General features: G+C 27.3%; 4 protein-coding genes and 1 long non-coding RNA gene across 11 annotated transcripts in view; 3 read left to right on the forward strand and 2 right to left on the reverse strand.

The window, feature by feature from the left end:
• The first annotated feature begins 5,028 nt into the window (after positions 1-5,028).
• Positions 5,029-11,831, forward strand: LOC145188177 (NAD-dependent protein deacylase sirtuin-6-like). Of its 3 annotated transcripts, none has more exons than XM_090087545.1 (9): positions 5,029-5,110; positions 5,236-5,331; positions 7,037-7,115; positions 7,809-7,995; positions 8,093-8,216; positions 10,610-10,765; positions 10,977-11,057; positions 11,171-11,294; positions 11,520-11,831. In XM_090087545.1, the coding sequence occupies exons 3-9, from the start codon at positions 7,044-7,046 to the stop codon at positions 11,829-11,831; spliced, it is 1,056 nt and encodes a 351-aa protein (XP_089943671.1). In that variant the 5' UTR covers positions 5,029-5,110; positions 5,236-5,331; positions 7,037-7,043. The 3 variants fall into 3 exon arrangements, with proteins under 3 accessions (XP_089943671.1, XP_089943678.1, XP_089943674.1); XM_090087552.1 differs by having other exon boundaries at positions 5,236-5,313; XM_090087548.1 differs by having other exon boundaries at positions 5,049-5,110; positions 5,245-5,331.
• On the forward strand, positions 5,658-6,993 carry LOC145188178 (enoyl-CoA delta isomerase 1, mitochondrial-like). Its single transcript, XM_080064753.2, has one exon. It carries the CDS (start codon positions 5,896-5,898, stop codon positions 6,730-6,732), a length of 837 nt encoding a protein of 278 aa, XP_079920879.2. The 5' UTR covers positions 5,658-5,895; the 3' UTR covers positions 6,733-6,993.
• On the reverse strand, positions 7,822-12,060 carry LOC149893495 (uncharacterized). 3 transcript variants are annotated; one of them, XR_016452577.1, is made up of 3 exons: positions 11,925-12,060; positions 11,539-11,657; positions 7,822-7,958 (listed from the first exon to the last, which is right to left on the reverse strand). It is a non-coding gene; the product is annotated as an uncharacterized LOC149893495 (long non-coding RNA). The 3 variants fall into 3 exon arrangements; XR_016452576.1 differs by lacking the exon at positions 7,822-7,958 and adding an exon at positions 11,095-11,243; XR_016452578.1 differs by lacking the exon at positions 7,822-7,958 and adding an exon at positions 11,095-11,243 and having other exon boundaries at positions 11,841-11,977.
• A 131-nt stretch (positions 12,061-12,191) lies between these two features.
• Positions 12,192-13,889, forward strand: LOC145188176 (uncharacterized). The gene is made up of 2 exons (XM_080064750.2): positions 12,192-12,351; positions 12,439-13,889. Exons 1-2 carry the CDS (start codon positions 12,320-12,322, stop codon positions 13,670-13,672), a joined length of 1,266 nt encoding a protein of 421 aa, XP_079920876.2. The 5' UTR covers positions 12,192-12,319; the 3' UTR covers positions 13,673-13,889.
• Positions 13,890-14,946: 1,057 nt separating this feature from the next.
• LOC145188336 (glycerol kinase-like) overlaps positions 14,947-21,989 on the reverse strand; it is a 7,752-nt gene continuing 709 nt past the window's right edge. Inside the window, exons 1-16 of one of the 3 annotated variants that reach the window (XM_090087414.1) lie at positions 21,943-21,989; positions 21,543-21,616; positions 21,073-21,257; positions 20,435-20,514; positions 18,730-18,867; positions 18,533-18,642; positions 18,123-18,189; positions 17,984-18,019; positions 17,711-17,778; positions 17,597-17,636; positions 17,365-17,448; positions 17,093-17,268; positions 16,834-16,918; positions 15,653-15,773; positions 15,344-15,478; positions 14,947-15,223 (exon numbers count right to left, since the gene is read on the reverse strand). The exon at positions 21,943-21,989 is cut by the window's right edge and continues 121 nt beyond it. In XM_090087414.1, the coding sequence (XP_089943540.1) occupies positions 15,159-15,223; positions 15,344-15,478; positions 15,653-15,773; positions 16,834-16,918; positions 17,093-17,268; positions 17,365-17,448; positions 17,597-17,636; positions 17,711-17,778; positions 17,984-18,019; positions 18,123-18,189; positions 18,533-18,642; positions 18,730-18,867; positions 20,435-20,514; positions 21,073-21,257; positions 21,543-21,616; positions 21,943-21,989 (1,511 nt within the window). In that variant the 3' untranslated portion in view covers positions 14,947-15,158. Of the gene's footprint in view, positions 15,224-15,343; positions 15,479-15,652; positions 15,774-16,833; positions 16,919-17,092; positions 17,269-17,364; positions 17,564-17,596; positions 17,637-17,710; positions 17,779-17,983; positions 18,020-18,122; positions 18,190-18,532; positions 18,643-18,729; positions 18,868-20,434; positions 20,515-21,072; positions 21,258-21,542; positions 21,617-21,942 lie in introns of all 3 variants that reach the window. The other 2 variants (XR_016452499.1, XM_090087422.1) reach the window with 2 other exon arrangements.

Here is a 21,989-nt window from a genome sequence, read left to right on the forward strand (position 1 = left end):
ACACTGAAGAAATCAACAAAGTAGCACTCAGTGCTAACGACGACAAAAGAATTATTAAAGATGATAAGATAAGCACATTAGCTCTTGGACACTACAAACTAAAACCTTGTTTTTAAATTTATGGATTATGATCAAGTCTTTAGTCCGGAATAAGACGCCATCTTGGAAAATTTTAAAGATTTGAACCTGACAAGATTTTTATTACTTCATTGTCGATTTTGGCGAGGTATCAACCTTAAGTATAGGAAAAGTATCAATGCGCCAGAATCGGCATTTCCTAGTAGTAATGAAAAGTAGCGATATATTCTGCATGCCTCCAGAAAGTGATTCCATTTTGCCGAATTCCAATTGAAATAGTTTCTTCAGTTTAACACCACTTTAAAACAGACAAGAACTTTTCGACGTGTCCACTTGTTTAGTGCGTACCGAACGGAGGTTAAATGTCAACTGATGTCCAGGCCAGCCCAGAGCAGGTATATACCTGCCCTGTTCGGAATTTTGTTCTAGGACTATCTGTAAACAAGATCTGAACGTAAAAAGACGAAAATACAAAACTCAAAAATTTGACTTTCGGCCACGAAATCGGGATTTGGTCCCACTGTGCGTTGTACAGTGACCCAGATTAAGTTAAAAGCGGCAAAAATTACGTCACTATTAGATAAATATACAGAAAACAAATATTATACATCAAAATTGGGATTTTATTTTGGAATTTAAAATTATTTGCACATACACTAAGTACCGTCCCAGCTAGCCAGCCCATAAGGTACCCGGGTGGGTCCCGGCCGGGCCGCAGGACGGGGCCTGTACGGGTAACCCAGACAGAGCCCGCCGGTTTTTGTCCGCGGGATCCAAACGGGACCCGTCCGGGATTCCAGCCAGAAATAGCAAATGGGACCCAGCCGGGACCCAGATGGTATTCAGCCGGGATAGCAAACAGAACCCACACGGAACCCATTTGGTATTCAGCTGGGATAACCCGCATGGATCCCACAATTATCCCAAGTATTATAGGTATAGTAATAATAGTAATAGTAATAGTAATAGTAATAATAATAATAATAATAATAATAATAATAATAATAATAATAATAATAATAATAATAATAATAATAATAATAATAATAATAATAATAATAATAATAATAATAATAATATTAATAATAACAATAACAATAATAAAAATAATAGTAATAATAATAATAATAATAATAATCATAATAATAATAATAATAATAATAATAGCAATAATAACAATAATAATAATAATAAAAATAAAATAATAATAGCAATAATTGTAATAATAATAATAATTATTATTATTATTGTTATAGTTATTATTGTTATTGTTATTATTGTTATTATTATTATTATTATCATTATTATTATTGTTATTATTACTATTATTATTATTATTATTATTATTATTATTATTATTATTATTATTATTATTATTATTATTATTATTATTATTATTATTATTATTATTATTATTATTATTATTATTATTATTATTATTATTATTATTATTATTATTATTATTATTATTATTATTATTACTATTATTATTATTATTATTATTATTATTATTATTATTATTATTATTATTATTATTATTATTATTACTGTTATTGTTATTATTATTATTATTATTATTATTATTATTGCTATTATTATTATTATTATTATTATTATTACTATTATTATTATTATTATTATTATTATTATTATTATTATTATTATTATTATTATTATTATTATTATTATTATTATTATTATTATTATTATTATTATTATTATTATTATTATTATTATTATTATTATTATTATTATTATTATTATTATTATTATTATTATTATTATTATTATTATTATTATTATTATTATTATTATTATTATTATTATTATTATTATCATTATTATTATTGTTGTTGTTGTTGTTGCTATTATCAGTTCTAAGAAGTGTTCTAGCATCTTTAGGCAAACTTAAATTTGATTCTTGCAAATTCTAAAGCAAATTATTTATAACACTATGAAATATGTTAAATGCAATCGTCCATTGCTTTAATTCATCTGATACACTTTCATTCACTTTTGTTATCCAATTGTTGCCATCAATATCATCACTGTCTAAATCATGATGCAAACAAGCTTTCCATTCGATGTTATCACTAGATTCTTCAAAACTAATGATGAGTTAGTAAAAGGTAAATTTATATTGTCATCCGACCAGCATTAATTTTTGGGACTTTTAGGAGAAGTGCAAGAGGGTAACAAAGTATTGTTGACAGTTGGACATGATTAAACACTAAAATATTATTCAACAACTCGGATTCATTGCATGATACTTCTTTCACAATTCTTGCTATTTCAGCAGCATTTTTTCTACATTTTGTTCTGTCTGAACTCATAGTAACTTATATCTTCGTAATTTTACAAAATGTTTTTCTGTTATTTAACAAAATCAATTAATTAACAAACAATAAATAGATAACAAATAATATAATTAAAGCATATGGGTAAAAAAATCTTATTAGGTAATAAATATTCCCCAATTACCAAAATAGTTTTATTATAAATTAAATGAAGATAGACTTTATAAATTATATGCGGTAAAAGTTATTAACTATGTATACGTTTCTTTCTCGCAGCGAACGCAACGTTTCAACTTTACATTTTCTCTTTTGATAAAAAACTCCCCCATCCACAAAAAATTCGCCTTCAATTTATACTTTACAAATCAACTCAAATACGTCCATAAAAATACCGCTCAAAGTATGTTTATAGGATTTTAAGGAAACTACACAATGTCCACTCTTTGTAATTGCTTTCGCGCGTAGTGTAATTACAGTATCTCAGACAACTCAAAACCAGTGTTTTCAACTTAATGTTTTAATCAATTTGCAAAAATCAACATAGAATTATCTATAAATAGTTATTGCAAACATAACCAAAACATCATAATGAAACTACAATACCTAAAATACTGTTAGTAAAAAATTATCTTCAAAAAGATTTTACTATAATCAAACAGTGAAAAAATTGTTCTTATCCGACAATCGTAATTTAAAAACGGATAACTTTAACAAAATATTTGAAAAATATATGCAAAAAAGTATATATCACTATTTGAAAAAGAAACAACTTTAAAGCGTAAAAGAAATATAATATTAACAAAATATCGCAAAAACTTTCACACAACAAAATAGCAATTTCAAACTTCACGCATGAGGTAAATTCTAATACTGTCAATATGTGGCGTTAACACCCGGGAAAACCGTACGGTTCCCGTCTGACTCCCGGTGCTATAACCCGGATAATAACCATACCAGATCCCCAGTTCAATACCGTACGGGACCCGTCTGTATAGGCTAGCTGGGATTTTACGGAAGGTTCAATTACTAACGATACTTGTTGTCTTTTTTTTAAATATTTTCGAATACAAAAAAATTTAATATGAAAAAGGGAACTTTTTTTTTTTACCTTTTACTATCAATAAATATATTAATTTACAATTTTTAAATACTTTAAAAATAAATTTACTCAGACAATAAAAATATTTATTTTCTGAGTAAATTTATTTTTACCACAAATAAGAATTCATAAAATTTTAGTAAAACAATTCTTATTTAACATTTTTCTTCCTTCAACTTTTCTGTCTGTGTCATTTCAATACTTTTGTTCTTGTATGATTATATTCTTCTACAAAAGTTTTCCTTTAACTCTTCTTCCCATTCTTAAAAATCTTCAATGCGAAAACTTTGCATTCTTCCTCTTAAACTATTGCACATCAGTTTTCCTAGTGCAATGTTAGAAAATGTATGTATCAAAAAATGTTGAATCACATCAAAAATATGTATAAAAAAAAAATGTTTCTAAAAAAAATGTCAACAAGAAAATCAGCAAATGAAAAACTGCATCTGATGTTTTTCTAGATGTCCATAGAGTTCCCCGTCACAAAACTGTTGATAAGAGATTGATCCAAGCTAGAGAACTATCAATTTTATTTCTATAATGCTTCCCATAAAATAAGTCAGACTTTTCCAGAGAAGAGCGTTAAAAAGAACTTGTATGAACTTGAAACGAAAAAAAATTAATTTATTCCAACCAAATTTCACAAAAAAAAAAAAGAGAGGTTTTATCAATTTAAGGGATGGGGGGAGGGGATACAACATTTAGTTGTCTACTTGTATAGATTGCAGAAAACCAAGTTAGAATTGCTCTTTATTGATGGGAACTTGTGAAAAAACTCGGATTTAACAGAAATTGGATGAGACAAATTCAATGGAGTATTTTGAGTTCAAAGCTAAACGTTATGGATACTTCTCATTCATTTTTTTTTAAAAGTTAAACGATATTGATAATTTTCATTTACTCAAAAAGTTAGTCCATTTTTTTGTTTTAATTAAAATTATTCTGATGAAATTGGTCATAAAAATTTCTTTTGATTTTGCATTTTTGCAATTAAAATCATTTTTGCAATTACAATTTCATCCGAAAAAAAAGGAAATATTACAGCAAAAATTAGAAACAATAGAATATTATGCTTAAATTATGCATAAATACAAAGAAGTTTTTTGAAAGAAGAAAAACCAAAAACATACGTTATTAAAATACTTTTTAAAAAAATCTGAAAATAACAGTTTTTATTTAGGCTTTCGCCCAACAAGAAACTTAAAAAGAAAATTTCACACATTTTGTGTCTTAAATTAAATATATGTTAATTTTATATTATAAAAACATTACACCAAATATTTTTTGGATATTTTGGATATTCTATTAGGCCGTTGTAAATTTTTTTTAAATAAGAAGACATTTTTATTATTTGAATTTGATTTGTAAATTTTTACTTTTATTTTTAAAATTTTGGAAGTTGTATTTAAATTTTTAAAAATTGTGTTTTGCATTTGAAAAATTGTTGTTCTCATTTTTGGTGGTTCTTCATTTTTGGTGGTTTGAAAGATAATTTTTTATATGGAATACAAAGTTCAATCTATAGCTTTGCGTAACAAGCTGTAGCAGTTTTTTGTATTCACTTTACGCGCTCAGTCGACGAAACACGTTTTAACGAATTTTAGGACGGAGGGCAAGAGGGGTGTATTGATTACAGGTCCATTTTATATTTGAAATTTATTCACTTAGTAGTTTTAATTAGTAGTAAAAAAAAAAGTTATACATTATTAATTAAATTGAGTTGGTGGTTGCTTTAGTATTGTTAGTTGAATTATTTTTTAGTGTTTATAGGTACGGTAAAAGAAAATTATATGGTGCTTTTGACCAAATCAGCGGAGGAATAGAGATCTGAATTGTGGTGTAGGTTTAAGAAATAAAGTAATTACTAATTTTTCAAATGGTTTCCAAAATATTTTGTACATTGTTTTTAATACTCTTATAGAAATGTTATATAGAAATAAAGCTTACATTAATTCATAAAAGCTATAATTTTTTTTTTCATATATATATGCACAAAGCCATTTTTTAAATTATTTAAATTTGTGTGGGTATGTGTATGCACAAATCCTTTTTTTGAAATTTTTTAACTTTTATGTAAATTTTTTGTATAGAAATTAAAGAATTATGTAGAATTATATAGTATGAAATTTTTCAATAGGACTTCAAGAAATAAGAAGTATAAGTTGTAGCATGTTTTTCTAATAGAATTTATTACAGAATAAAATGAGGATTTATTTTCAAATCATAATTTTTGTAGTTTTTAAAAATAGAGATCTTGAGTGGGAATGAAATGGGGTTTATTATTTTCATTATCTTCTTTTATTTTAATCTTTTTTTTTTTTATTTGCTTAGTTTTTTTTCATTTGAATGCCCTCATTTGATATACATAAATTTGTCTTTTCACTTTTAGTCTTAATTTGTCTTTTAAACTTCTAGTGTTTTATGAGAATCATGCTTTGTATGAATTATTTAAGAAATACTCTTAAATGTGCTCAAAGAAACATTTCCACATTCAAATTCCTGGATATTAAAGAAATGGCTCAAGGTTACAATCTTGTTCAGATGGAGAAAAAACCTGTCAACAGTTTAAACATAGAGCTATGCAATGAAATCATTCAAGCCTTAAATGAGTTTGAAAGTAATAAAAATTGTCGGGGTATTATATTTACATCAAAGCTGCCTGTTTTTAGTGCTGGACTTGATCTTCTAGAAATGTATAAACCAAATCCTACTAATTTAGTTGCTTTCTGGAAGTCAGTTCAAGAAATGTATCTGAAGATATTTTCTTCACCTCTAATTGTATTTTCAGCTATTAATGGTGCATGTCCTGCTGGTGGATGCATGATTGCCTTTGGTAGTGACTACCGTGTAATGGCAAATGGAAACCAAACAATTGGGCTTAATGAAACTTTGTTAGGTTTGTCTGCTCCACTTTGGTTAGCTGAGTCACTAAAATTACTTGTGGGTCATCGTGAAGCTGAAAAAATGTTGAGTTTGGGAATTCTCAGCACACCTATGGAAGCTTTAAAACAAGGGATTGTTGACCAAGTTGTTCCTGCAGAGCAACTTTTAATATGCTGCACTACAGAAATGGAAAAGTGGTTAAAGATTCCTGATGTTGGTCGAATTCAGACCAAAAAGAATATTAGAAAACATCATATAGAACAATTTAATAGTTATAGAGACCAAGATTTAGACTTATTTTTAAAAGGAATTCAACAAGAAAATGTCCAAAAGTTATTAGGTTTTTACATTGAGAAACTTAAGAACAAGAATTAACATTTTTAAAAAAAGTTTGGTTTTGTTATTTTTTAAATATTTTTTAAGAATTATTTTAGGTTTAATTAGAATGAAAGCAGTTTTAATTGAAATATATGAAGGTAGTTGTACATTCTGAGAGTGCTTATAAAAACATGTATACATTATGATAAAGTTACCTTGGGAGTTTGGTAGTTTTTATTTTAAACTTCTTCAGAAACCAGCTGTAAAGATTTTCTTATTTTAGTCAAAAGTCTGCACCATTAGTAAGAAAATAGTATCAAACTAGCTCTTTTTTTTTTTCAATTGTTTTGTTATTGCATAGGAGAAGTATGTCTGTCAACTATGCTGCTGGACTGAGCAACTTTCCCCATATACATAAAGGAAACTTAGGACTTCCAGAGGTAAATCCAAAAATTATTGAAAATTTTTTACTTGTTTAAGCATATCTTTTAATTTAAATTTTCCTGAGTTTTATTTAAACATTACTTTAATTTTTTTTTTTTTTTTTTTTTTTTGGCTTCAGTAATAAGACACTGGATCTCTGATTTCCTTTTTTCATTCCCATTTTTTGTCCATGAAATAAAAATTAGATGTAGTAGTTTTTTTGTGTTAGAAATTTGAAAAATGCCATGTAATAATGTTTTTGTTATTGCATAGGAATAATTACTCTTTTTGCATTATTGTTAATATAGTTGTATATCAAAAATGACATAACTTAGGAGTCAATTTTTTTCATGATTTATACATAAGGTATATAATTTATTGGGCTCTACTAATGAGACGAAAATTAACTAAATCAATTTTTATGGTTACATGTGTTAGAAGACTTCAAGGTTACATCTTCATAAACCATATTTATAGGAAACTATATATTTATAGGAATGTATTTATAAATTTATAGGAAACTATCCCAGAGTAAACTGTGCATGTTTTCATGAGTAATAGCTCAAATGTACATTTGAGCTTTACTCTATATATTGATAATAGCTGTATTCTGCATTAAAGCTTTAATTGTGTGTAAACATAGATAATGTAAACATAAACTTACAAACAATAAATCGATATTTATAAATTTTAATCAAATTTTTTCCAAGATTTTCGATTCACCTGATGCACTCCAAAAAGGTATCGATCAACTTGTTTTACTTATAAAGCAGTCAAAACATATAGTTGTACACACTGGTGCTGGAATAAGTACATCTGCTGGTATCCCTGATTTTCGCGGACCAAATGGTGTATGGACACTAGAAGCAATAGGAAAAGCACCTAAAGTTAATATTGGTAGGTCATTTGTTTTCAGTGTTTAGTGTATGTAAAAAAAAAAAAAAAAAAAAATTTAACACTAAATTGGTAAAGTAAATATTTTCCAATTCTGTAGATTTTGATGAAGCTAAACCCACCAAGACTCACATGTGTATTTTAGCTCTTCAGCAACATGGAATTGTCAAGTATGTAGTTAGTCAAAATATTGATGGTCTTCATCTTCGTTCTGGTCTTCCAAGGTATTAAATTTACTTTTTTTAAATTTAGAATTATTTAAAAACTGTATTCCAGTGACAGAATTTGAAAGCCTCTTTTGTCATAAACTGTGAACATTTTGAGTTGAACTTTTGTTTGTTTGCTTCTTAACAAAATAAGTTAATATGTCTAATAACAAGCAAACCAAATAAATACACCTAATAAAATGTGAAGCAAACTCTCCTTCCAATTTTATTTACTTCAACTTTTATTAGTTTTCTTATAAATTAGTTCAAAAAAATTTTACTCTATCTATTTTAGGTTTTAATTTGTTATTTAAAAAAAAATGGAAAGAGAATTTTAAATTTTTTATTTATTTATTAAAGAAAATTACACTTGCTTTTTAAAACAACTTATTCACCCCCAATCCAGTTGTTTCTTGCATCTAAAAAATTTAATTAGTTACTAAAAACTCGATAAATTTGACTCAAGTTTATGACATTATTTGATTTTTTTTTTTAAATCAAGTTTTTCGAGTTTTTCAATTTTATCATTTTTTTTTTTTATCTTTTCTTGTTAAGAAAAATTATTTTCCTACTTTTGAAAGTAGGAAAAGTAAAATTAATTACTCTTACAAGAATAATTAAATTCACAGCTGTAATTTTTTTCCAAACAATGACAAGAACAAATCTAAAAAATTTTAATTACTACTTAATTTGTTTTTAATCAATCAAATACTGACAAATTAAAGATTGGCAAAGCCAATATTCTCTTAGACATAAACAGGTTTTTCAACATTGTTTACATGAAAGTTTGTTTGTTTGCATGTACCTGTGTTGTCTGACCCAGGAAAAACTCTTTTTGATGCTAATGATGAGGCTAGGTTGCAAAGAAATTTCTGTGCAAGCTTTGCAAGAAGAGTGTAAGTGTTGGCCATCAGTCTCCACCATTCCAAGATATTTGTGTTTCTTAAAACTAAAACTTTATGTTGAATGTTGGATTGGCTAAGACAAAAATCCTGACAATCACCCATCACTGGAGTTCCCAGTTCACTGGAGTTCACCCCAGTTCACTGGAGTTCTTCTTTAACTTAAAGAACAGTCATTGTATTTTAATTTTTAATTTAACATTACACAATGATTGTTTTGAATTGTCATGATATTAACATGGTGTTAAGAAATTGTAGGCATTGTCTTAATAACATGACAGATTCAAAATGTTGGATTGATTGAGATTCTCAAAAAATTATTGTATTCGCTAAATAACTTGTTAGAATTTATGAACTTGTGTAGCTCTTTATGAATTTGTGTAACTTGATTGAAATATTTGAGTGAAAATGAAACTTGACGAACCTGAACTCAAATTATTTGAAAAATTTTACTGTTTGACAAATTTGTATTGAAAAACTTGAACAAAATTTTTAAACTTGAAAAAAATCGAACTCACCAAGTTTGACAAACTTGTATGTGCTTATTTGCATTTATCGCTTGTTGAAAGTTTTTAGTTTTTAAAATGTCTTTTATTTTAATATTCCTTTGCTGTACTCGCATTTGAGAGAACAATTAACTGAAGATCTGAGCTTACACATTATTCCTCAGTGATAAGTTTTATATGCCCTTCTTAAAAATGCTGTTTTAAATCCACTTTTTAAATTTTCCTATGAAAACAAGAGAATTATTTTTTGGTATTCTCTATATTGTTTCTTGGGTTAACTATGTAAAGTATGAAATTTCAGAAACACAAGTTGTTTTGGCAATATGCGCATGCTATTTAACATTTTTTCTCACTTGGTTGACATTTTTAAAATATTTTCCCACTTGGTTGACATTTTTAAAACATTTTTCCACTTGGTTGACATTTTTAAAAGATTGAAAAACTAATTTTTTATTGTTTTTAATGTTTTGCGTTTTAGAAATAATTTTTTTTGGTGTTTTTTCAAAAGCACTTTAATAAAGTAAAATGGTTTCCAGATTAATCAGTTCAGAATAAGACAGGAAAAACTAGTTTTGAATTAAATCAATTGTCATTATACCATCACATATTTCTACTTCCTCTGTTTAAACCAAATAACTGATTTTTATGTAGTTTTATTTTGTCCCCAACTAAGATACCAAAATAAAAGAGGAAAAAATGACCAAAGTTCTGTTCTGAAAATGAAATTTATCATGTTGATGTTTAGCAAATTTTTAAAATAATACTGTCTTACTTAGCTACTAAATTTTTTATAATATAAAAGTAGAAAAGGTTGTTTTTCTTAACATCCTATCATAGGACGGAGAAGGCAACATGTTAAGTTTACTTTTGAATTATTGCCCTATTGAATTATTCTTGCTAAGATTTAAAGTAATTTACTGCTAAAATTGAGATATAAAAATCTAAATTTTTGAAATCTGATCATTTTTTAATGTCTTATTATTCTTAAGTTTTTCTTGATCAGATCCCATTTATCTGAACTTCATGGCAATATGTTTGTTGAGAAATGTGAAAAATGCCACCATGAATATTATCGATGCACTCCTGTTAAAACTATGAAGGAGCAAAGGACTGGTAACTTGTGTCAGCAAAAAGGAAAACGTGGTTTGAGCAGTTGCAGGTAAACAATAAGACTTTTTGAATTTGAATGACATTAATTTGTTTCTTGCAAATTTATCTTGTTTTTGTAAACTTCATAACGTTATCATAATAGTTACCATAGTTACTTTTATAGTTAAATTATAATAATCGCCATGCTTTTTAAAATACTGTAATATATTTTAAAAATAATTTTTTAAATTTCTTGCCAAATTTTCTTTAACTTATTATAGAGGTAAACTTCGTGACACCATTTTGGATTGGGAGGCAAATTTGCCAGTCATTGACCTCCTCAAAGCAGAAAATGAATCAAGGTATTTATCATTAGAAAAAAAACTCTTAAATAAAGCTCTGGTTTGTTACAAGCAAGTTAATTAAATTATTTCAATTAAAAATTACAAAAACACATAACATATTGTTTTATTAGGAAAAGCGATTTGTCTTTGTGCTTGGGGACTACTTTGCAGATCGTTCCAAGCGGGAAAATTCCTCTGTTAACACTTAAGAACAATGGAAAAATGGTTATAGTAAATCTCCAAAAAACTAAATACGTATGTTGTTGTTATTGCTATATGTTCCGATGTGTTGACAGTATCTTAAAAAGAGTTGCGGGTTATATTTCTGTCGACCAAATTAATTTGTTAGCAGAGTTAAAGAAAATTGGCCTGTAATAGCGTTTTCATTACATCAAATAATGAAAAGGTTTATGCCTCTTTGTATCTAAAAGTTTATTTAATAATTTTTTGTTGACATGTGAAAAAGTTTGTTTTTTTTAGGATAAAAAAGCGAGCTTACTTATTCATTCCTACGTTGATGACGTGATGCAAGGAGTAATGAAAGGTCTGGGGCTCGAGATACCAGCCTTTGACATGAGTTTGTATTTGACAAATGTTACGCATTTTCCAGATGAAATTCTAAATAAGATAAAAGATAGTGATGAAAAAGAAGAAAAACAGATAATGTATGCAATTGAAAAAGTAAAGAAGAATGAAGATTTAGTCGATGACCAAAACTTAAAACTTAATAGAGGCAGCTGTTCTAAACAAGAAGAAAATGTAATTACTGTTAAGAAAAGGAAAAAAGAATAGAATGTTTACGGTAAACTTTCTGTGTAAAATAATGATGAATATTTATATTGTATATTAAGTAAATGTAAAATTTATCATAGGATTCTTCAGAACCTTTCTTTATAGTTTAAGCGCCATCTTTTATTTGTGGATCAAAAACAGATTGTCTTTGCTTGTTTTCTCTTTTTCTTAAGCGAGTCAATTCTTTCATTGCATCTTTTTCTTAAGCGAGTCAATTTTTTCATTACATCTTTCTAACTGTAAAAAGTGTTTCTATGCTAGTAAACCACAAGTTGAATGCTACGGCTTTAATTTGATAAAAACATTTTTAATATTAATGCACACTCTCGATTTTCTTTGCGTTTAATACTGACGTTTATTATTCAAACAGTTCTTTAATAAAGACAAGTTATTAAGTTTATTTACAACGCCATGACAGCAATTTTCATTTTTTTGCGTAAGCGTTGCACGCTAAAATATTCTATCATTTAGATCGTGATAGAGCAAGGATGAAGTGCATTTGTCAAATATGTTCATGCGGGTAAGGTTTTTTTTTTTATCATTCCATTTTTTAAATAATAAGACTTAAACGTAATAATATTTTGAAAAGCTGACCCATTATTTTTAGAAGGCATCGCTGTCCTCATTACATGCCTGTACATGGTCGTCAACAGCAAAAACAGCCGTGTTTATTTACCACAGAGTATTCTGAGGAGTTTATAAAAAACTCATCTAATACTCGTCAACTTGTTCCTAGACCTGCTGATCATCTACAGCCTGGGGGTGAACATGATCACAAAACTACTACGAATGAAACTTACGTTCCTCATCAAGTTAAGGGCCAAAGATTATTGCGCGTTAAAGATCAATTGCAAACACCGAATGAAGATATGCAGAAAGACTCAGAGTATAAATTAAAGTATCAAGGAATTGGAAGGGGTGAAACAGCGCATTATCAAAGCAAACATAATCGCAAAACACAGCTTTATGATAGTAATGGAGAGAAAATAGATCAGTCAGTAATGAAAAATGATTATAGTCCGCGAAAGAATTGGGAGCGACCTTTGACACTAAGACCTAGAGATGCCTATAAATCACCGGCTATGCCATTTGATTCTCGAACTACAAATCAAGAAGATTTTACACATCATAAAGATGCACAAAGATCTCGTATGATTAGGCGCTCTGACAATTCTTTACAAAGCGGTGATCCATTTAATGGTGACACTACCAATAGTGCAACTTACAAGAAATGGGATGTTCAAAGACAAAGATCCGGGAGACCTTCATCTAGTTTAAGACCACGCTCTGGTAAAGTTGACTATCACACAACAACAGATAGTTATTTTCAATTCGGTGAGGGAAATCAACGAACTAAAGGTACACGACCGAAGTCTAATCTTGGCCAAAGAGACGGGCAATTTGAGACTGATACTACCTATACCAAAAATTATGTTCAACATAATATGTTGGGAAGAGAGATGAAACAATATGCAACCAAATGGGAACCGCCTAAAATTCCTTTTGATAGTACCACAGAAACCGGTGATAATTACAGAGGGCATACTGCTCAGCCATCTCGTATAGCTAAAAAAAGAAGTAATCTTCGTGCAAATGCTGATCCTTTCGACTCTACAAGCTCTTACAAAGATGAGTTCGTTCATAAAAAGCTCACGGATTGTCCATCGGTGCAGATAGTAGGCAGTAATTTTGCTGGTTACAAAATCTACGATGATTACAACACAGGCCATAGGTTCTTAGCAAAGATCGAAAAAACTGAGCAAAGTATTAATAACATAAATCTTCGTGGGGGATCACCACCTCTTCCACCTATTCAGCAACAAGAATCGATGTCTTCTTGAGCTAATTTTTAAAAAAAGACTAGAAACTAATTTACTTTTAAAACTAACTATTATACTTATTAATGGTTATTTAACTGCAACTCACTTCAATGCATAATAAATTATTTATAATGCGTCACCTAATTTATGTTAAATTTGCATATTTTATTTATTAATAAGTTCATACTGAATGTATTGAATTTGAGATTCATCTACTTATTAGAGTGTTTCTAAGTTACTTTGCATACTTTATGAAAAGACACTATATATAATATACACCATAGACACTATGCTACAATATGTATAGTATAAATGTATATTTACACTATGCTACAATCTAGTAGTACTAGCAAATGATATACTTTGCTTAAGTATGTAAAATGCAAGCATACATCATAAACATGTATAACGTTTAAGCAGAAAACTTTTATGAAGCGATATTTTCAATCAACTTTCAGTGAATTTTACGTCTGAACGGAAATTTTGACGTTAGACATTTAAAATATTTTGATATATTGAAAGTTAATTAGCATTATGGTTCAATGAACATTTAATTTTTTTGACACTAAAAAATCAATATGAAATGGACAATAAGTTGAGGTGCAAAGACTTGAAAATATGCAATTGCATTTAAGACAAATTTAAAAAACTCGTGATCAGCTTTAGCAAAATAAAAACTTTAAAGAATTTTTTCGATATCTAAAATCTGAAGTTTCTTTAAAAAAAAAAAAAAAGGGATTCTGTTTTATGTTTATTGAAATTTTTATAAAAAACTTCTTTAATAAAAAGCTGTTATTTTATTTTAAATTGAACTGGAGTTGTTTAGCAACTTCAAGTACTATCATTATCTTTTTTGACAAATACCATGGGACCGAGATTGGTTTGGGCAGTAGAGATAAAGTAGAATCTCAAAAGTATAACACTTTAAGTTGGAACAGAGTGTTAGAGAGGAGTTTGAAAATGTTTAGACATCATTATATTAGTTCAGTAAAATGATAAATTTTCTAATTCTTTTATTTTTCATTTTGTAAACATTTTTGGTACCTGATTGAATCGAACGCTTCTGTTAGACTATTGTTTTTAGTTAAAGGAATTTTTTACATCATTTTGTTTATCCAGTTTTCCTAGTATTTTAACAATAGTCCAGTTTCCTGTTCTACTGTTAAAATACTAGGAAATTTGATTTTTTTAAATGGATATCCCCTTTGATATGATGGTTTATAGAGCCTGCTTCGTGCTACTCTTTCACCAAGAAGCAAGTAGACTACTCAATACACACAAAACACTACAGTTAATGCTATAAAAATTGCCAACATAGCTTAATAACAACATTTATTACTTGATAACGATAGTACAGGTAATTTATATATATTACTCTTCAAATCTCATATATTTTTTAAATCGTATAAACTATTTACTTCCTTTCACAATTTTTTCATTTTAAAAAATTAAATGTTAAACCATAAAACAAAAAACCTTGCATATTACTCATTAAACACTTTATACTTTATGTTTCCCAATTAAATGTTCTTTTAACAGCATCTTTCCATTTGGTGTATAACTTCCTGCGAGCTATAAAATACCAAAATTCACAAAGTTCACCGTGTATTCACATATATAAATTTTGTGTAACCAAAATCATGAAAATTAATTCCTTTTGCTTTAAGAAAAAAAGATTTTAAAAAACCTAACCTTGCTCTTCGAGTTTTGGTTTGAAAATTGTAAATTTGTTCTTGTCTAACGAAGCTTCCCAGCAGTCTACACCTTTTGCTCTTCCAGCAGCTATTGCAGCTCCTAAAGCTGTAGTTTCTGGCATGACTGCTCGCGCTGAAAAAATAAAAATATCCTTTAGTTCTATGACAATATGAATGATAAGAAAAATTCTTTTAACTGAAACTTATTATAAAAATAGCTTTATTCTTTCTTAAAGATGTTAAAATCTTTTAAAAAAGTATTCATTTTAACTTTTTTTAACTCTGACTACAATACAACTTTACTGACCTACATCAATACCAAGTATATCAGCCTGCATTTGCATTAGAAAACTGTTTGCTGTCATTCCCCCATCAACTACAAGCTGTTTTAATTGAATACCAGAGTCCTGATTCATAGCCTCCAAAATCTTTTAGAAGGAAAAAGATTTACACAAAGAATTGGATAAAACTTTATAAACATTTTACAATACAAATCAATAGCAGAAAGAAATAAGTATAATATTTAGCTTTAATACATGCCATAGTGTGCCTTGCAGCCATCTGGGACGAAAAAAAACATCACCATAAAAAAAATAAACAAAAATTACCACTCATGCTTATATTGATAGATACGCATGTTTTGATCAATTTGGCACTGCAATAAAGTCCAATTGCTACAAGAACTTATTTGAAATCTAATGATAATTTGTCAGATTAAATGTTAACTTGCTTAAAGATTAAAACTTAACTTTATGATGATTACATCTAAAAGAAAATTGACATTAAATCTGGCAAAATGTTATTAAATTTAAAATAAGTTCTTTTAGAACTCAGCATGTGATGCAGTATTTAAAACACGGATAATCAATTCATCCATTAAAACTAACGTTTTAATTTTTAATGCTGCAAGGCAATATAGCAATAATTATTTTGAAAAAAAAACTTCTTTCTTCTAACATTCACCTAAGCAATTGAGATAACAAGTAAAAACTTTGTCGACCAAGGATTCGAATAAAAAGAAATTTCTTTTTAAAGAAAATTTGTTAGTGGCAAGTATATTAATGTACTTTGAAAAAGTCCTAAAACTTGCAAGAATAAAGTTATCTGATGTATAAAGTTGCAAATGCAATTGAAGCAAGTATAAAGCAGAAATAAACAATTAATATAACTGAAAAAAAACAAACGATTTATTAAGAAATGATAAGAGTAGTGGATCCATATATAGGTATTGAAAGTGATAGAAACAGTAAGAAGGCCCTGTTAAGGTGAGTAATGATGACAATATGTTGCCAAATTAATGAGTAGCTCAATTAAATGACAACAACTTAGGCAGGAAAAACTTCCTAGGTATGCATAGAAGATAAAAAACAAGTAATAATTTTGTATTTAAAGCTTTCTACCAGATTTTAAATGAAAAGTTAAAATAAAAATTGAATAAAAAAACGTTTAATAACATTTTTAATACTAAAAAAAATATCAAGATGGTACCTCCTTGGTTTGATAACAAACTGCTTCCAAGGCTGCTCTTACAATGTGACCTTTTGTAGTGAACTGGGTGATTCCAATAATAGTACTGAAATACAAATTACCACATAAATACAGCTTCTTACTAACTTTAAAACATTAAAATTGCAATCAAATTTTAATTATAATTTTATTCAACTACAATGACTTAGTTTAAAATAATTATTTTTAAAGAAAATTTTTTAAATCCCCTGCAAATGTGAGTTACTATTCTACATCTTACCCTCTTGCAGACATATCCCAATGAGGAGCAAACAATCCAGAAAAAGCTGGGACAAAATATACATTTCCATTGTCTTCAACTGATAAAGCCAAGGTCTCTGTATCACTTGCATTTTTTATGAGTCCTAATTGATCACGCAGCCATATTATCGAGGCTCCAGTAATTGCTATAGAACCCTAAAAAAATACCAACAGAGAATTCTAGCATATTTAGTACTCCAAAATACCACTAAAGCAATGTAACAAATAAAACAGCTAAATGATAACAAATACCTCTAGAGCAAAAGTAGGAGGTTCATCAGGTCCAAACTGATATGCAACTGTTGTTAATAAACCATGATCTGAAAATACAGGTGTCTAAAAAACAGTCAAAAACCAATTCTTTAGAATCTGCTGCTGACTACATTTTATATGTGTGTGTTCATCATGTTCAATTGCACAAATTCAACAAACATGTTCAATTGCACAAATTCTAAAAAAAAAAAAAAAATTTCGAAAACCTAACCTTGCTTGTATTATAGAGAAGAAAATTTCCAGTACCATAACTAAAACAATTTGAAAAAATTAACTTAAAACCAATTTCACCAATGATAATGATTTACAGAAATTTATTAATTACGTGTTTTTAGCTTCCCCATCAGAAAAGCACTTTTGTCCAACCAAAGCAGCCTGCTGGTCACCTAATATCTGTGAAAAAATAATTTGGATTAATTTTAAGATCCGATTAATTTTTAATTTTAAAACTATTACACAGAATGATTCACAAATCATAAACAGTTACATTAAGAGAAACATATTACAAATGAAAGTGAATTTTTTGAAATAAAAGTTTTTGACAACAAAGTCTTAATTGCTAGAAACTGATTCATAGCAAAAAAAAAAAGCAACTTACTCCTGAGATAAGCACTCCGGTTAATGAACTTTGTTTCTGAAACAAGAACAAATAAATTCTTAACTTTTATTTTATTGCATTTTAATTCATGTAAAAAAAAAATTTGAGTAATATACAAATTTACAAAAAACATTCATACCATTTTACCAAAGATTTCGGAAGAACTGCGAATTTTAGGAAGAATCTCTTTTGGAATTTGAAAGAAACTGAAAAATAAAATTGCATATATATATATATATATATATATATATATATATATATATATATATATATATATATAATGTATATATGTAAAAGCGCGCGTGTGTGTGTATGTGTGTGTATAATTTGAACTGAGGGAAAATATTTATGATAATGGGATACCTCAACAAATAATGCATAATTCATGTTTGTTGAAAAATTAATGTGTATATAGGTTGCTATTGATAGAATTAACTTCAATTAATATACAAAATAGATATTTTTTTATGTTTAAAAAAGATATAAACTGGCACCAATACAAAAAAGTATAATTTTATCAATACACTAAAGTATAATTAAGAGTTGTACCTGCACAAATCATCATCCCATTCACATGTATTAACATTCATTAACATTGTGCGACTTGCATTTGTTACATCAGTAGCATGTATACCACCATCAACACCACCACTTAAGTTCTTTAAAAATTAATTTAAAAAATCGGATAAAAAAACACCAAAGAAAATCCCTTAAGAGGAGGCAAAAATAGTTAAAATTTTTTATACCCAAAGTAACCATGAATCAACTGTCCCAAACAAACATCGCCCCTCTTTAACTGCATTACAAACACTTTCACTATTATCTAGTAACCAGCGCAGCTTAACTCCACTAAAATATGTGGAAATAGGAAGCCCACAAATTCTCTAAAAAAATTAATGCTGTTAAGAGAATAAAAAGCATACCATACCGCTTATTAAAAGATTGAAATCGTAAACAGAAAACATTTTATGATACAGCTGAGAATCAAACACCAAATTTAATTCTAAAGGTTTTACTGCATATTTCATTTACATAGTGATATACTCAAATTGAATAATGCTAATAAAAAGTTCTAAGTATAGGACCTTTCTGCTACATAACAATCATTAATACTTAAGTATTTGATCACATGATTATATTGGGAAACAAATACTCAACTGTTGACAAAAAACTTAATATAGGTAAACAAGTAGTAATGTATGAATAAGTTTTCACAAGAAACTTTAGTAAAAGATATTATATTACCTGGACATAATTCAACTTCATTATTATGAAAATTATTTACATTTATAAATTTTATCAAATTAATAGCTGAAAACAAGTATAAACTTTGAACCAAAATCAAGACTTGAATGAAAAACCCTGCAGTTTTCAAATTTGTTATGGAAAATTATATGTACTTAGCATATGGAACTACTTACTGTTAATAAACAATTGATATAAAAGCCTAACTATTACAAGTTTCTGTTTAACTAAATTTTTTTCTAAATCAGGTCAAGGCAAGTTTGCTTGTGTTTGATGTAAGGGAACAGTAGAACTTTTTGGTGATGCTTTGAATTTTTTAAGTAAATTGGACTTGTTGAATGAGATATATGTAGATGTGTCAGAAAAATGCAAGACCTAAAAGATACTCTCTAAGAACTGAAAGTAAACAGGTTTTTAAAACTGCTTATGACGTTAAAGCACTTTATATCCCAATGTAGTTTTAAGGACTAAGAAATACTTTTTAAAACTTTTTAAATCACAGGTTGCTGAAATATTTAGCAGCAGCATAAAAAAAGATATTGTGTTATGGTCACAATCCTCAGATCACTCACTGGAGTACTCATTTACCACTTTTTGTTGGCAGTAAGTAAAAAAAATTTAAAGTCTAGGAAAATATAATTAAATTTGATAAATTTTCTTAAATGGATTTTTTTCAAAAATAATTGCTTCCTTGATTTTTTTTAAATAACAGTTCTAGCTTTTCTATATATTACAGATGTTTCCATAGAAACTTTTTAATGTCATTGGAAACAACCTGAAAAAGCATTTTTATGGCATAGAAAATACCCTTAAAAAAGCATTAGCTTCATTAAATAAAAATTAGTAAGTTAGAGATGACAGTTATGTTAAAACAACGGCATAATTTTAATAATAGCATCAGTTTGGTATGGCAGTTTTATGACTTATTTGAAAATGGAATATTTTTTTTAAATATGTAAACTAGCAGTTTTGGGAATAAATAGGTTTTTTTTAAATAACAGAAATTTTTTGTTTGAAAAAAAAAAAGAATACTTTTATCAAAAAAATTTGAAAAAATGTTTCATCTATATAAAAGAAAAAATTTATAACATACTGTGGTTGATTTCTTAATAAAAAAAACTTACAAAAATTGTTAAGAAATCAACCATAGCATGTTTAATACTTTTTAAATAACAAATAATTAAATTCGATTAACTTATCTCTTACCTGAAAAGAATTTTTTGATTTGTCTGCAGTTTTTTCAACTAATTTCTCAACAGTTTCTTTAGTTCTAGCATCTAACCAAACTGAAAGCGAGTTACTAGATAATATATAAATATAAAATACAAAATATAAACTATAAAATATGTTTTATACTCTAATAGGGATTTATAATGCTGATTTTTTTAAAAAATAACACAACAAAAGTTTGTTTAGTAACTATGTTCAAAAACTGATTATTTTTTAGGCAGACTTAAAATCTTTTTAATATGAAGTTGCAAAGAGTAGATAATTATTACTAAACATGCATTGCATATCTTCATGCATTAACACAAGATACTTTTGAGTAATCAGTTTTAATCTAAGCATTACTTTGGATTTTAGTGTTATCAATTATTTGTGTTTTAATGTTATTAGTTACTTGTGTTTTAACATAGAAGCTCTACAACTTTTAAACAAAAAATTATTTAAAGTAGAAAACTTGTATTTAATATTACTAAAAATAAAATTGAGTAATATATATTTAAACAACTTGTAACTTAATTATCATTTGTTAATTGGAATTATATTATTATTCACTAATTATTGTTTATTGTTAATTGAAAATTCAAAAGAACAAAAAATAAGTAAACTTAAATTCTAACTTATTGCTGGATGTAGAGGCTCTCCAGTCTTGCTATCCCAAACTATTGTAGTTTCACGCTGATTTGTGATACCTATTGCTTTTATTTGAGAAATATCTAGATGCTTTTCATTCATCTTGGAAATAACATTTTCTATGCAAAGTAAAACTGATGACAAAATTTCTTTAGGGTCTTGTTGGCACCATCTTGAAAAGATATTGAAAGGCATTTTTAGTTATATTTTTCAATTACATAAGCTAAGTACCACTGAGGATTTTATTAATTGATTAAGTTATTAAACTAAAAAAATACTCAACATGAAGAAATAAAATTATTGAATTTAGTGAAAACTGCTATAACAATTTAATCACAGACTGAAACTGAAAAAATTAATGAAACCATTTTTTGGAAATTTCCATATTATTTTCCATATAATTAATTAAATAGTAAAATTCTTAACATACAAATATTATGAGAAAAATGTTTGTTACCCTTCTTGTGGATAAAAACTGTGAGTCTCTATTTGATGAGTAGCTACCAAATCTCCTGTTACTGCTGAAAACACCTATCAATAAGAATACGTACTTTTTCATAAAAGTCTCAAAGTAAAGCTTTAAAATACATAAATTAGGTTTTGAAACACACACATACAGATGTATCACCTATAGCACACACACACACACACTATATATATATATATATATATATATATATATATATATATATATATATATATATATATATATATATATATATATATATATATATATATATATATATATATATATATATATATATATATATATGATGTGTTATAGGTAAGCTCTATTTTTTTGTTTTTACTTTTTGGCATGTAAATTTTAATTTACATATTAAAATATGTTTTTTTACTAGAAATCTTGAACTTGAAGTCCCTTGATCAATAGCTCCAACATAGC

Source organism: Hydra viridissima, unplaced genomic scaffold (genome assembly GCF_058129835.1).
Source record: "Hydra viridissima isolate aposymbiotic clone 2 unplaced genomic scaffold, HvirCarnegie_v1 scaffold_1, whole genome shotgun sequence".
In the NCBI taxonomy this organism is placed as follows: Eukaryota; Metazoa; Cnidaria; class Hydrozoa; order Anthoathecata; family Hydridae; genus Hydra; species Hydra viridissima.

Bases quoted from the DNA above. Each gene is read 5' to 3' on its own strand.
- LOC145188178 (XM_080064753.2), top strand. From the start codon at position 5,896: ATGAGAATCATGCTTTGTATGAATTATTTAAGAAATACTCTTAAATGT.
- LOC145188176 (XM_080064750.2), top strand. From the start codon at position 12,320: ATGAAGTGCATTTGTCAAATATGTTCATGCGG. The intron at 12,352-12,438 runs GTAAGGTTTTTT...CATTATTTTTAG, and splicing joins TGTCAAATATGTTCATGCGG to AAGGCATCGCTGTCCTCATT.
- LOC145188177 (XM_090087545.1), top strand. From the start codon at position 7,044: ATGTCTGTCAACTATGCTGCTGGACTGAGCAACTTTCCCCATATACAT. The intron at 10,766-10,976 runs GTAAACAATAAG...AACTTATTATAG, and splicing joins CGTGGTTTGAGCAGTTGCAG to AGGTAAACTTCGTGACACCA. The intron at 11,295-11,519 runs GTATGTTGTTGT...TGTTTTTTTTAG, and splicing joins ATCTCCAAAAAACTAAATAC to GATAAAAAAGCGAGCTTACT.